Source organism: Pristiophorus japonicus, chromosome 6, assembly GCF_044704955.1.
Source record: "Pristiophorus japonicus isolate sPriJap1 chromosome 6, sPriJap1.hap1, whole genome shotgun sequence".
NCBI lineage: Eukaryota > Metazoa > Chordata > Chondrichthyes > Pristiophoridae > Pristiophorus > Pristiophorus japonicus.
The window spans coordinates 222,416,447-222,429,002 of record NC_091982.1 but is presented as its reverse complement, the minus strand read 5'-3'; the positions used below and the strand labels follow the sequence as shown (position 1 = coordinate 222,429,002).

Genomic DNA, 12,556 nt, shown 5'->3' with positions numbered 1-12,556 from the left:
CCCAACCATGGCTAATAAAGAAAAGTTTACGATAGTATTAGATTAAAGGAAGAGGCTTATAATGTTGCCAAAAAGAGAAGTCAGCCTGAGGATTGGGAGGAATGGACAACAATGTGGCAGATAGAATATATTTGGGCCTGAAATTCTGGTCAGAGGCTTCTTTTGAACAAACGCCTCCGCCCCAAGAATTTTTACGAAATTACCTGGAGGTCCTGGAGGCACCTGTGATTCCAGTGGAAAGGCCTTCTCTTCTCATGCTTCGAAGTGCGCTCCCGTCCGAGGTTCGAACGCAGAAGGTGCAGTCACATGTGACTGCACAACCAATCAGGTACAGTATTCTCATTAATAGCAATGAGAACTCCGTATCTACAAGTTCTCATTGAGTTTTTTTTGAGTTTGGAAGACCAGCAGGAAGAGCAGTGCAAGGAAGGTAGTGCAGGGGTCCCCTGCGGTCATCCCCCTGCAAAACAGATACACTGTTTTGAGTACTGTTGAGGGGGATGACTCATCACGGGAGGGCAGCAGCAGCCAAGTTCATGGCACCATGGCTGGCTCTGCTGCACAGGAGGGCAGGAAAAAGAGTGGGAGAGCAATAGTGATAGGGGATTCGATTGTAAGGGGAATAGATAGGCGTTTCTGCGGCCACAGCCGAGACTCCAGGATGGTATGTTGCCTCCCTGGTGCAAGGGTCAAGGATGTCTCGGAGTGGGTGCAGGACATTTTGAAAAGGGAGGGTGAACAGCCAGTTGTCGTGGTGCACATTGGTACCAACGATATAGGTAAAAAAAGGGATGAGGTCCTACGAGACGAATTTAAGGAGCTAGGAGCTAAATTAAAAGGTAGGACCTCAAAAGTTGTAATCTCAGGATTGCTACCAGTGCCACGTGCTAGTCAGAGTAGGAATCGCAGGATAGCTCAGATGAATACGTGGCTTGAGCAGTGGTGCAGCAGGGAGGGATTCAAATTCCTGGGGCATTGGAACCGGTTCTGGGGGAGGTGGGACCAGTACAAACCAGACGGTCTGCACCAAGGCAGGACCGGAACCAATGTCCTAGGGGGAGTGTTTGCTAGTGCTGTTGGGGAGGAGTTAAACTAATATGGCAGGGGGATGGGAACCAATGCAGGGAGACAGAGGAAAACAAAAAGGAGACAAAAGCAAAAGACAGAAAGGAGATGAGTAAAAGTGGAGGGCAGAGAAACCCAAGGCAAAAAACAAAAAGGGCCACTGAATATATAGGGGCTGCAGCAGGGGTCAAAACTAAAAATCATGGTTTAAAAACTAGTATCAAAACACTCTACCTAAACGCACGCAGCATTCGAAATAAAGTAAATGAGTTGACGGCACAAATCATTACAAATGGGTATGATTTGGTGGCCATTACAGAAACGTGGTTGCAGGGTAGCCAAGAGTGGGAATTAAACATTCAGGGGTATCTGACAATTCGGAAAGATAGATAGAAGGGAAAGGAGGTGGGGTAGCTCTGTTAATAAAGGATGATATCAGGGCAGTTGTGAGAGACGATATTGGCTCTAATGAACAAAATGTTGAATCATTGTGGGTGGAGATTAGAGATAACAAGGGGAAAAAGTCACTGGTGGGCATAGTTTATAGGCGCCCAAATAATAACTTCATGGTGGGGCGGGCAATAATCAAGGGAATAATGGAGGCATGTGAAAAAGGAAGGGCAGTAATCATGGGGGATTTTAACCTACATATCGATTGGTCAAATCAAATCACATGGGGTAGCCTGGAGGAATTCATAGAATGCATATGGGATTGTTTCTTAGAACAGTATGTTACAGAACCTACAAGGGAGCAAGCTATCTTAGGTCTGGTCCTGTGTAATGAGACAGGAATAATAAACGATCTCCTAGTAAAAGATCCTCTCGGAATGAGTGATCACAGTATGGTTGAATTTGTAATACAGATTGAGGGTGAGGAAGTAGTGTCTCAAACGAGCGTACTATGCTTAAACAAAGGGGATACAGTGGGATGAGGGCAGAGTTGGCTAAAGTAGACTGGAAACACAGACTAAACGGTGGCACAACTGAGGAACAGTGGAGGACTTTTAAGGAGCTCTTTCATAGTGCTCAACAAAAATATATTACAGTGAAAAAGAAGGGCGGTAAGAGAAGGGATAACCAGCCGTGGATAACCAAGGAAATAAAGGAGAGTATCAAATTAAAAACTAATGCGTATAAGGTGGCCAAGGTTAGTGGGAAACTAGAAGATTGGGAAAATTTTAAACAACAGCAAAGAATGACGAAGAAAGCAATAAAGAAAGGAAAGATAGATTACGAAAGTAAACATGCGCAAAACATAAAAACAGATAGTAAAAGCTTTTACCGATATATAAAACGGAAAGAATGACTAAAGTAAATGTTGGTCCCTTAGAAGATGAGAAGGGGGATTTAATAATGGGAAATGTGGAAATGGCTGAGACGTTAAACAATTATTTTGCTTCGGTCTTCACAGTGGAAGACACAAAAACCATGCCAAAAATTGCTGGTCACAAGAATGTGGGAAGGGAGGACCTTTAGACAATCACTACCTCTAGGGGGTTAATGCTGGATAGGCTAATGGGACTCAAGGTAGACAAGTCCCCTGGTCCTGATGAAATGCATCCCAGGGTATTAAAAGAGATGGCGGAAGTTATAGCAGATGCATTCGTTATAATCTACCAAAATTCTTTGGACTCTGGAGAGGTACCAGCGGATTGGAAAGCAGCTAATGTAACGTCTCTGTTTAAAAAAGGGGGCAGACAAAAGGCAGGTAACTATAGGCCGGTTAGTTTAACATCTGTAGTGGGGAAAATGCTTGAAGCTATCATTAAGGAAGAAATAGCGGGACATCTAGATAGGAATAGTGCACTCAAGCAGACGCAACATGGATTCATGAAGGGGAAATCATGTTTAACTAATTTACTGGAATTCTTTGAGGATATAACGAGCATGGTGGATAGAGATGTACCAATGGATGTGGTGTATTTAGATTTCCAAAAGGCATTCGATAAGGTGCAACACAAAAGGTTACTGCAGAAGATAGAGGTATGCGGAGTCAGAGGAAATATATTAGCATGGATAGAGAATTGGCTGGCTAACAGAAAGCAGAGAGTCGGAATAAATGGGTCCTTTTCAGGTTGGAAATCGGTGGTTAGTGGTGTGCCACAGGGATCGGTGCTGGGACAACACCTGTTTACAATATACATAGATGACCTGGAAGAGGAGACAGAGTGTAGTGCAACAAAATTTACAGATGACACAAAGATGAGTGGGAAAGCGGGTAGTGTAGAGGACACAGAGAGGCTGCAAAGAGATTTAGATAGGTTAAGCGAATGGGCTAAGGTTTGGCAGATGGAATACAATGTCAGAACGTGTGAGGTCATCCACCTTGGGGAAAAAATCAGTCAAAGGGAATATTATTTGAATGGGGAGAAATTACAACATGCTGCGGTGCAGAGGGACCTGGGGTCCTTGTGCATGAATCCCAAAAAGTTACTTTCCAGGTGCAGCAAGTAATCAGGTAGGCCAATGGAATGTTGGCCTTCATTGCGAGAGGGATGGAGTACAAAAGCAGGGAGGTCCTGCTGCAACTGTATAGGGTATTGGTGAGGTCGCACCTGGAGTACTGCGTGCAGTTTTGGTCACCGTACTTAAGGAAGGATATAATGGCTTTGGAGGGGGTACAGAGATGATTCACTAGGCTGATTCTGGAGATGAGGGGGTTACCTCATGATGATAGATTGAGTAGACTGTCTTTACTCGTTGGAGTTCAGAAGGATGAGGGGTGATCTTATCGAAACATTTAAAATCATGAAAGGGATAGACAAGATAGAGGCAGAGAGGTTGTTTCCACTGGTCGGGGAGACTAGAACTAGGGGGCACAGCCTCAAAATACGGGGGAGCCAATTTAAAACCGAGTTGAGAAGGAATTTCTTCTCCCAGAGGGTTGTGAATCTGTGGAATTCTCTGGCCAAGGAAGCAGTTGAGGCTAGCTCATTGAATGTATTCAAGTCACAGATAGATAGACTTTAAACTAATAAGGGAATTAAGGGTTATGGGGAGCGGGCGAGTAAGTGGAGCTGAGTCCATGGCCAGATCAGCCATAATCTTGTTGAATGGCGGAGCAGGCTCGAGGGGCTAGATGGCCTACTCCTGTTCCTAATTCTTATATTCTTATGTTCTCATTAATAACAAACACACTAAACACAACATAAAATATAAAAAACGCCCCTCACATAATTGAAATTATAGTTTTGTAATTCGGGTTTAAAATAAATTTACCTTAATGGGCACGGTTTTTAAACTTAAAAATGTGTTTTTAAATTTAATTTTTATGTTTTTTATATGTTTTAAAACTCTTACACTGGTAAAAGGAGGCTATGCTTTTACCAGGCGCAAAAATTTTAAGGACAATCACTGGGCAAGAGATGGGCAAATAGCGCAAACTTGCGCATGTGAATATCCTGGCTGCTGAGATATGTGTGATCTGTCAAGCCATAACTTGACAGATCGGGAAAGTCAGTTTTTGGCACATGCGCATTGTACGCTGAAAACCGGCTTTTGCAATGCCTTCCCGGGTCTGTACGCACTCCGTACGGACCCGAGAATGCTGGAATTTCAGGCCCATTGTGGACAAATGTGAAGTTATGCACTTTGGTCGGAAAAATAGAAAAGCAGAATATTTTTTAAATGGTGAGACTGGGAAATGTTCAGAGGGACCTGGGTGTCACTGTACACAAATCCTGGAAAGTTAACATGCAGGTACAGCAAGCAACTATGAAAGAAAATGGTATGTTCATCTTTATTACAAAAGGATTGGAGTATAAGAGTAAAGAAGTCTTACCACAATTATGTAGGGCCTTGGTGAGACCACAACTGTATACTGTGTATAGTTTTGGGCCCCTATTTTCACCATCATTGGGCACTGTTTTTTTGGCGGCCAGCGTTTTTTTTGGCGTAATGGATCAGTTTAAATTTTGAAAAAAAGTTTTGCCGCCGATCAGCACTAGAGTTTTTGGCTGGCGCTGGTTTACGTAGAAAAGTGATTCCGCACCATTTCTTGCCATTTAGGCCATTTTCCCCATCACCAATTTAAAAAAAAAAAATGGCACACAGAGACCTCAGAGCCCGTTTTTAGAAAAACCTACCTAAAGTTAATGAAATCGGCGCTAGCCTGCTGCAATCCCTGGTCGAAGATCCTATAAGCCAGACTGAATAACTCCAGGTAAAAATAAACCAGGCAAAATGAAACTTCAAGAAGAGCCTTTTCCATTGACTAACAAACTCCAGGCACATTACAAAATAAACTTTCAGAAGAGCCTTTTCCACGCATTCAACCTGCTGCAATCCCTGGCTGCAGGTGCCTGTGCTGGCTCTTTGACACCGCGTGATCGGGGGCAAGGAGAGGCGTGAGTTCAGGGCCCAGAAGAGGCGAGGGCTCAGGGGCAGCACGGGCCAGCCCACGCTGCGATATGTGTGTGCACTAGGTTCATGCAGCAGAGCTGGTCTCCAGTTGCCTTGGATAACCCTTGCCACTGGATCAAGACCTAGCTCTGTCAAGCCCATGTGGTGGCTGGTGAGCAACAGTCACCACACGTTAAAAAAAAAATCCACGTATAGTCATCTTCCACCCTTCAAGATGTAGTTTGGACCTGAAATATTAGGTCCTTCATTGAAACACCTGTGAACTTTTTGGCATGGAAGCAAGTCATCCTCGACTCGAGGGACTGCCTATGATGATGATGAGTGATTTTTTTTAAAACCGCGCATGCGCAGTGAGTGATTTTTTTTTCCAGCAGTGAATTTTCGGTACACGCTATAAACTCCACCCCCCAAAATGGCCTCATGTAACGCGACACTAAAAATAACTTTTAGTTTGTGGAAAGTGCCGGGTTTTTTTGGCGCTAACGGGAGGGGGGTGTGGAAAAGACGTAGATTAACGTACGTGGGCGCCAGAAATCTTTATTGTGGAAAAATAGGGGTTTTGGTCTCCTTACCCAAGTAATGATATACTTGCCTTAGAGAGAGTGCAACAAAGGTTCACTAGACTGCTTCCTGGGATGAGGGGATTATCCTATGAGGAGAGATTTGAGTAATCTAGGCCCATATTCCTTCGAGTTTAGAAGAATGAGAGGTGATCCCATTGAAACATGAAAGCTTCTTAAAAGGCTTGACAGGGTAAATGCTGGGAGGATGTTTCCCCTAGCTGGGGAGTCTAGAATCGGGATCACAGTCTCAGAATAAGGTCGGCCATTTAGGACTGAGATGAGGAGATATAGCTTAACTCCAAGGGTTGTGAATCTTTGGAATTCTCTACCCAAAGAAATGTGGGTGCTTAGTTGTTCAGCATATTCAAGACAGAGATCAATATTGGATACTAAGGGAGTTAAGTGATACGGGGATAGTGAGGGAAGGTGGAGTTGAGGTAGAAGACCAGCCATGATATTATTGAATGGTGGAGCAAGCTCAAAGGGCCTCGTGTCCTACAACTGCCCCTATTTCTTATGTTCTTATGTTCAGCACTTCAGACCAATCCCATAGGTGAGCTTTTGCTTGTTATTAGCCAGAGTATGCCTGTTTAATATCTGGGCAATTTGCAACAATGCCAGAAATTAAACAGAAAATCCTTGATTAGATTATTGCCCAAAACTCCATAACATATTTCATCTAGTTATACAATGTGAAACAAATATAGCAATTCTGTAATATCAGCGTCTAGAACTGAAGCTATGCATTGGCACAAAATCACTTACAAGTTCAGCAGATCTTGCATGCTTCCATAAAAAGTGGCGTCTTTGCAGTCCAACAGCTATTAGAAATAATTACTTATGCTAATTAACTACCTGTTACTATGGCAACATATTCCTTCATTTACATTAATCATTCAACCAATTAGTTGAGGTGTAAATGAGTAAACATGAATTCTTTGTGCATGTAATAAACGTTCGATCAATTTGCATCCACAAAAGTCCAACATACAATTTGTAAAATGTAATCTTCTAATTTTAATAAGCCTGGAAATAAATGCCAACAATCCAACTATGGTTGTAGTTTGATTTGCATCCTGTCACTCCTTTGGCTGCTGGCTTAAATATGTTATTAAATCCTCTTAAACAAGGATACTGATGTTACAGATCATCCAACCGAACATCCCCAATAAATGAAGCAGAATGGGATCAAGGGACAGTCCTCCAACACATATAAAAGATATATAAACAATATGATTTTTGGCAAGGTTCTAATAAATTAAACATAGGTGGTTTTACTCAGTGTTCGAATGTTCTCAACAGTAGATGCATCCCTTCAGGATCACACATTCACACCCTGATCACTATAAAGTTAATTAAAAACTATAGTAACTAACTATATAAAATGGGTTAATACATTGGATGAAACTAAATTAAACAACATTGGGCAAGTGGTAACACCTGAATATCAACAATGCTAGCAATCTTATGCAATAACTGATATTTTTCTGACAGATATTCACACAAATAACTGAAGCTAGTGGAAATTTGATCAACAATCATTCTAAGAGGCATGTTAGTCCCACTCCTTCTGAATGCTAGTCTTTACTGTTCACACTCAACAGGGTTCAAATACACTATAAAATGAATGATTTCTTGAATTCAACTAACAATGTGCTGGTTGTCATTGCAGAGAATGGATAATGCCAATGATTCTTCCCAAGGATTTTTGTTCTCATTAAAAATTGCAGGAAAATCATTTCCTGGTGGCTCACTGGTAAATGCCACATCTGGTGTAGTGCTCAGTCAAGTACACCAGAAAGGTTTGATCCCTGCTCTCTGATACAGTTAACTAATCTCAAAGAGGATGGCATTAAGAGTGTTACAATTAACTTAAATACAATTTAGTTCAGAAATAAAAACTGAAATTTCTGGAAATTTTCAACAGGTCAGGCAACATATGTTTTAAGAGAAACAGAGCTAATGTTTCAGGTCTATTTCATCAAAACGGGAAGATATTAGAGATGAACAGCCTTTAAGCAATAGCACAGCTGGGGAAAAGGGGGGCAGGGAAAGGCCTGTGCTAGGGTAGAGGGCAGGAGTAATTAAATGACAAAAGGGATGATAATGTGAGGAAAAATGGGATGATAATGGGACCAAGATGAAAGTTTGGCTGAAAGGTTATCAACCGGAAACATTAACTGTTTCTCTCTCCACAGATGCTTCCTGACCTGCTGAGTAGCCCCAGCATTTTCAGTTTTTATTTCAGATTTCCAGCATCTGCAGTATTTTGTTTCTCTAACAATTAAATTAAACATGGCGACTCACCACGCAAGCAGAGCACCAGGTGACAGTACTGGGAGCTGATCTAACATATGCCACTGTTATGTAATTTGTGGCACATCAGAATGTTATATCTTATTAGTGATGGGGCTATTTTCATAGTACAATGCATTTTACAGAAGTATGCAGTCAATGGGTATCAAGCCACCAAAACTGGAGGAGCTTGGTTAGAGTAGGTTATAGAAGGAAGCCTTTGTTTAACATGATCAGTTCTAATCTATATATATTTGATAAAAATGCCATAAATGAAGAGTAGCACCATGAAAGTGAATTATAACCTAGAAAGGGAGTCGAGACCAGGACTTTTCACAAGGAGTGATCGTAATCATTTTGTAGGGCAGTTTTCTGTCACCGTTTCTGTGCTGAATTAAGCTTGGTACAAATATGACCACATTCACTTCTTGCTAACTTGGACTGAAATCAAAACATCAAACCAACCTTTACCTGCCTTCCCCACTATTTGAAGATCTTACCTTGCCAACAGGCTCCAACAGTTAGCTGCATGTCAATGTGTGATGGGTGGATTGGCCAATCATCTGTCACCAGGTATGGGTCATAAGTCACTCCATCCACGTACAATGTCACCACAGGAAACTCAACATTAACAACGTAATAATGCCATTCCTTGTCACAGATCTGAAGGGGAGAAAGACTCTAGTTTTACTTAATTTAAAAGAGTACAAGTATCTTTGAACACCTTTTTTTGCAAGATCCCAGAGACCAACAAATAATTTAATAATCCTATTACTTAACTTGCATTTGAGCTCATGCAACACCATCCTTCTTTTCAGTGCTTTACAGCATTATTAGCAGCCTTTCAAAATAAATTATATTAAGACATTATGAGACACAATGTGCATTATTGCTACTACAGGATTTAAATAATTTAATAGCTTGCACATTCTTTCTTGCTCTTGGTAAATGCCAGCAGATAGCCTGGAATTTGATTACCATGATAAAAGCCCAATGAGGCCATAGCTGTTTAAATCATAATCCTATTTGAAAGAAATGCCAGCTCTATTTAAAGATGAATTCATATGCCCTCAAACAGCTTGAATGCACGATATTTTAGATTTGCTTTTTAATCTGGAATTCATATTTGCAAGAAATGAGAAAATAAAACAAATGGGTCTGCACAAAGTAGATGTAGCAACCAGAATTCAACAGGTCAGAATTGATTGCCCTCTGAAAATCCATTTTTTGATTCATTCAGTGAAAGAAAAATAAGTATTTAAATTACCTTTTTCAGTAATTTATTTTAACACAAAGCAATTGGTTCTTTGCTATGTACGCGTAGAATACAATTTAAGATAATTACTCCATTTCTCAATCCAGGGGCTTCCCCTGCAAATAAAAACCTAGTGTCTTCATGATACATGATATCCAGGTGCCAGCTGTGATTCATGACTACATTAACATTTAGTTTAGTACAGTACCATGAATAAGCTCAATGCATTGCCAGTGATTAGCAGCAGGGCTAATTTGCATTGGAAAAGGAATATTAAAGATGGTAACAAAGCATTGTAAAAACAATTATATATTGCAGTCTTCATTTGTCGAAAATCATGGACATCATTTCTGAGCCATCATGGAGAACATTCAGCTTTAATTGGCCAGATTTGCATAAGAAAACTGAGGCTGATTGTTTTTTAACTGTTGTGTGTAGAAGAACTTCACGAGGCTGTGTACTGAGATCTAAACTTAGTGTGACCTTCGTCTTCTTTATTACAACTCCAGAGTGCCTAAACAACATGGCAGCCAACCTTTTACACTGGTCCTGCATGTTGTGCAGGTGACGATTAGGATTCCAACAGTCGCGCCTCTGGTGGCAAGTATTACATAGTTACATACATAACATCAATTCTGTCATGTATGTGACCTCAATGTAACACCACTGTATTACTGTATACACTCAACCTAAATGCACACCATGACCACAAGGGGTGAACTTGTGGAAGACACTCCTTACCTGATCACACAGGTATAAAAAGGGAGGTCCCACACAGGGTCATCACTTGGAGTCCTTTGAATAAAAAGTTAAGGTCACAGAGTGACCTTGTTCCCAGGATATGCCTTGTGTGGTTTCATGCTGTAGAGTAAGGACTTTGCATTGGCGACGAGAAACGGGAATTCACGACCCATGAGAATGGCCACCGGTAGGACAGAGGAATGGTACTGTGTTGGGGAAGGCTGGGACGATTTTGTCGAGAGGCTTTAGCAAAGCTTCGTTATGAAAGAATGGCTGGGGGATGCAGCGGCCGACAAGCGAAGGGCTCATCTTTTGACCAGCTGCGGACCAAAGACTTACGCGCTCATGAAGGACTTACTCGCACCTGAAAAGCCAGCGGACAAAACCTTTGAAGAACTTAGCAAATTAATCGGGGAGCACCTCAAACTGGCGAGTAGCATACATATGGCCCGACACAGATTCTACACCCACCGACGTCAGGAAGGACAGAGCATACCGGACTTCATAGCAGACGTCTGGCGTTTGGCCAGTCTCTAAGTTCACAAACGCCTGCAGGGGGACATGCTAAGGGACTTCTTTATCGAGGGCATCGGTCATGCGGGGATTTTCCGCAAATTAATTGAGACCAAGGATTTGACCTTGGAAGCAGCGGTGTTGCTAGCTCAAACTTTCATGGCGGTGGAGGAAGAGACGAAAATAATATACGCGTGCAATTCTGCCTCTAACGCAGCGAGGGATCAGGGAGTCAACATCAGCAATGCAGCTCAGAGCCCCGCAGGCAGGTAGGGGCAGTTCGACACCCCCAGGCAGCAATAGACCCCAGAGTGGGATTTCAACAGAGACAATAGCAGGCTGAACGGACATTCACGCCATCACAGCGAACAATGCGGCACGGGATGGGGCAATTGACACCCACTAATAGGGTACTTAAGAGCAGTCCAAGGGACAGTCAGCGCGGAATGCCTAGCCACAGTCCCTTTGTTCCCAACAATGGAAACTTTAACTCATGCTGGAGGTGTGGGGAAAAACACCCAGCCAGATCTTGCAGATTTCAACAGTTTGTCTGCAGGAACTGCAATCTCAGTGGCCATTTAGCTCGAATGTGCAGGAAGCCTGCAACCAGACTAATATATGTGACGGATGAAACAGAAGAGGGTCCTCTGAGGCAGGATGACTTTTGGGGCGAATCGATGGACGCCGAGGTTCAGCAGGTCTATGTGGTGAATATTCACAGTTCATACACCAAAACGCCACCCATGATGATGAAAGTTTTGTTAAATGGTATCCCTGTACGCATGGAGCTGGACACTGGGGCCAACCAGTCACTCATGGGAGCTCAGCAATTTGAAAAGCTGTGGCCATTTAAAGCCGGTAGACCCAAATTAGCACGTGTTGAGACACAATTACGGACTTACACTAAAGAAATCATTCCGGTGCTTGGCAGTGCAATGTTGGCCGTCACACACAACGGGTTAGTGAATCGGCTGCTGCTCTGGATTGTCCCGGGCAATGGTCCCGCACTGTTGGGGAGGAGCTGGTTAGCCGAGATGAACTGGAAATGGGGGGATGTTCACGCAATGTCATCGGTGGAGCGAAGTTCATGCCCACAAGTTCTGCAACAATTCGATTCACTATTCCAACCTGGCGTCGGGACTTTCAAAGGCACTAAAGTAGTGATACACATCACCCCGGATGCCAGGCCAGTGCACCACAAAGCCAGAGCGGTGCCATATGTAATGCAGGAAAAGATCGAGAGCGAATTGGACTGGCTGTTGAGAGAGGGCATCATCTCGCCTGTTGAATTCAGCGACTGGGTGAGCCCCATCGTTCCCGTCCTAAAAGCGGATGGCTTTGTCAGGATCTGTGGCGACTACAAGGCCACCATCAATCAGGTGTCTCCACAAAATCAATACCCGCTCCCGAGAGCGGAGGACCTTTTCGCCACGCTGGCAGGCGGCAAGCTGTTCACCAAGTTAGACCTCACCTCAGCCTATATGACCCAGGAACTGGCCGACGAATCTAAACTACTGACCACCATTACCACGCACAAGGGACTGTTCGTTTATAACAGGTGCCTGTTTGGCATTCGATCAGCGGCCGCGATTTTTCAACGGAACATGGAAAGCCTGCTCAAATCCATTCCTGGAACGATCGTATTCCAGGACGACATCCTCATCATGGGTCGAGACACCGAGGAACACCTCCACAACCTGGAGGAGGTGCTACGCCGACTGGACCGGGTAGGCCCGCGACTCAAGAAATCTAAATGTGTGTT

At 43.1% G+C, this 12,556-nt stretch overlaps 1 protein-coding gene across 1 annotated transcript in view; it reads right to left on the bottom strand.

Moving 5' to 3' along the window:
* The window catches only part of clstn2a (calsyntenin 2a), a 405,371-nt gene that overhangs the window by 71,548 nt on the left and 321,267 nt on the right, over positions 1-12,556 (bottom strand). The window contains exon 9 of the mRNA XM_070884086.1: positions 8,786-8,948. Coding sequence (XP_070740187.1) covers positions 8,786-8,948 — 163 coding nt within the window. The remainder of the gene's footprint in view (positions 1-8,785; positions 8,949-12,556) is intronic.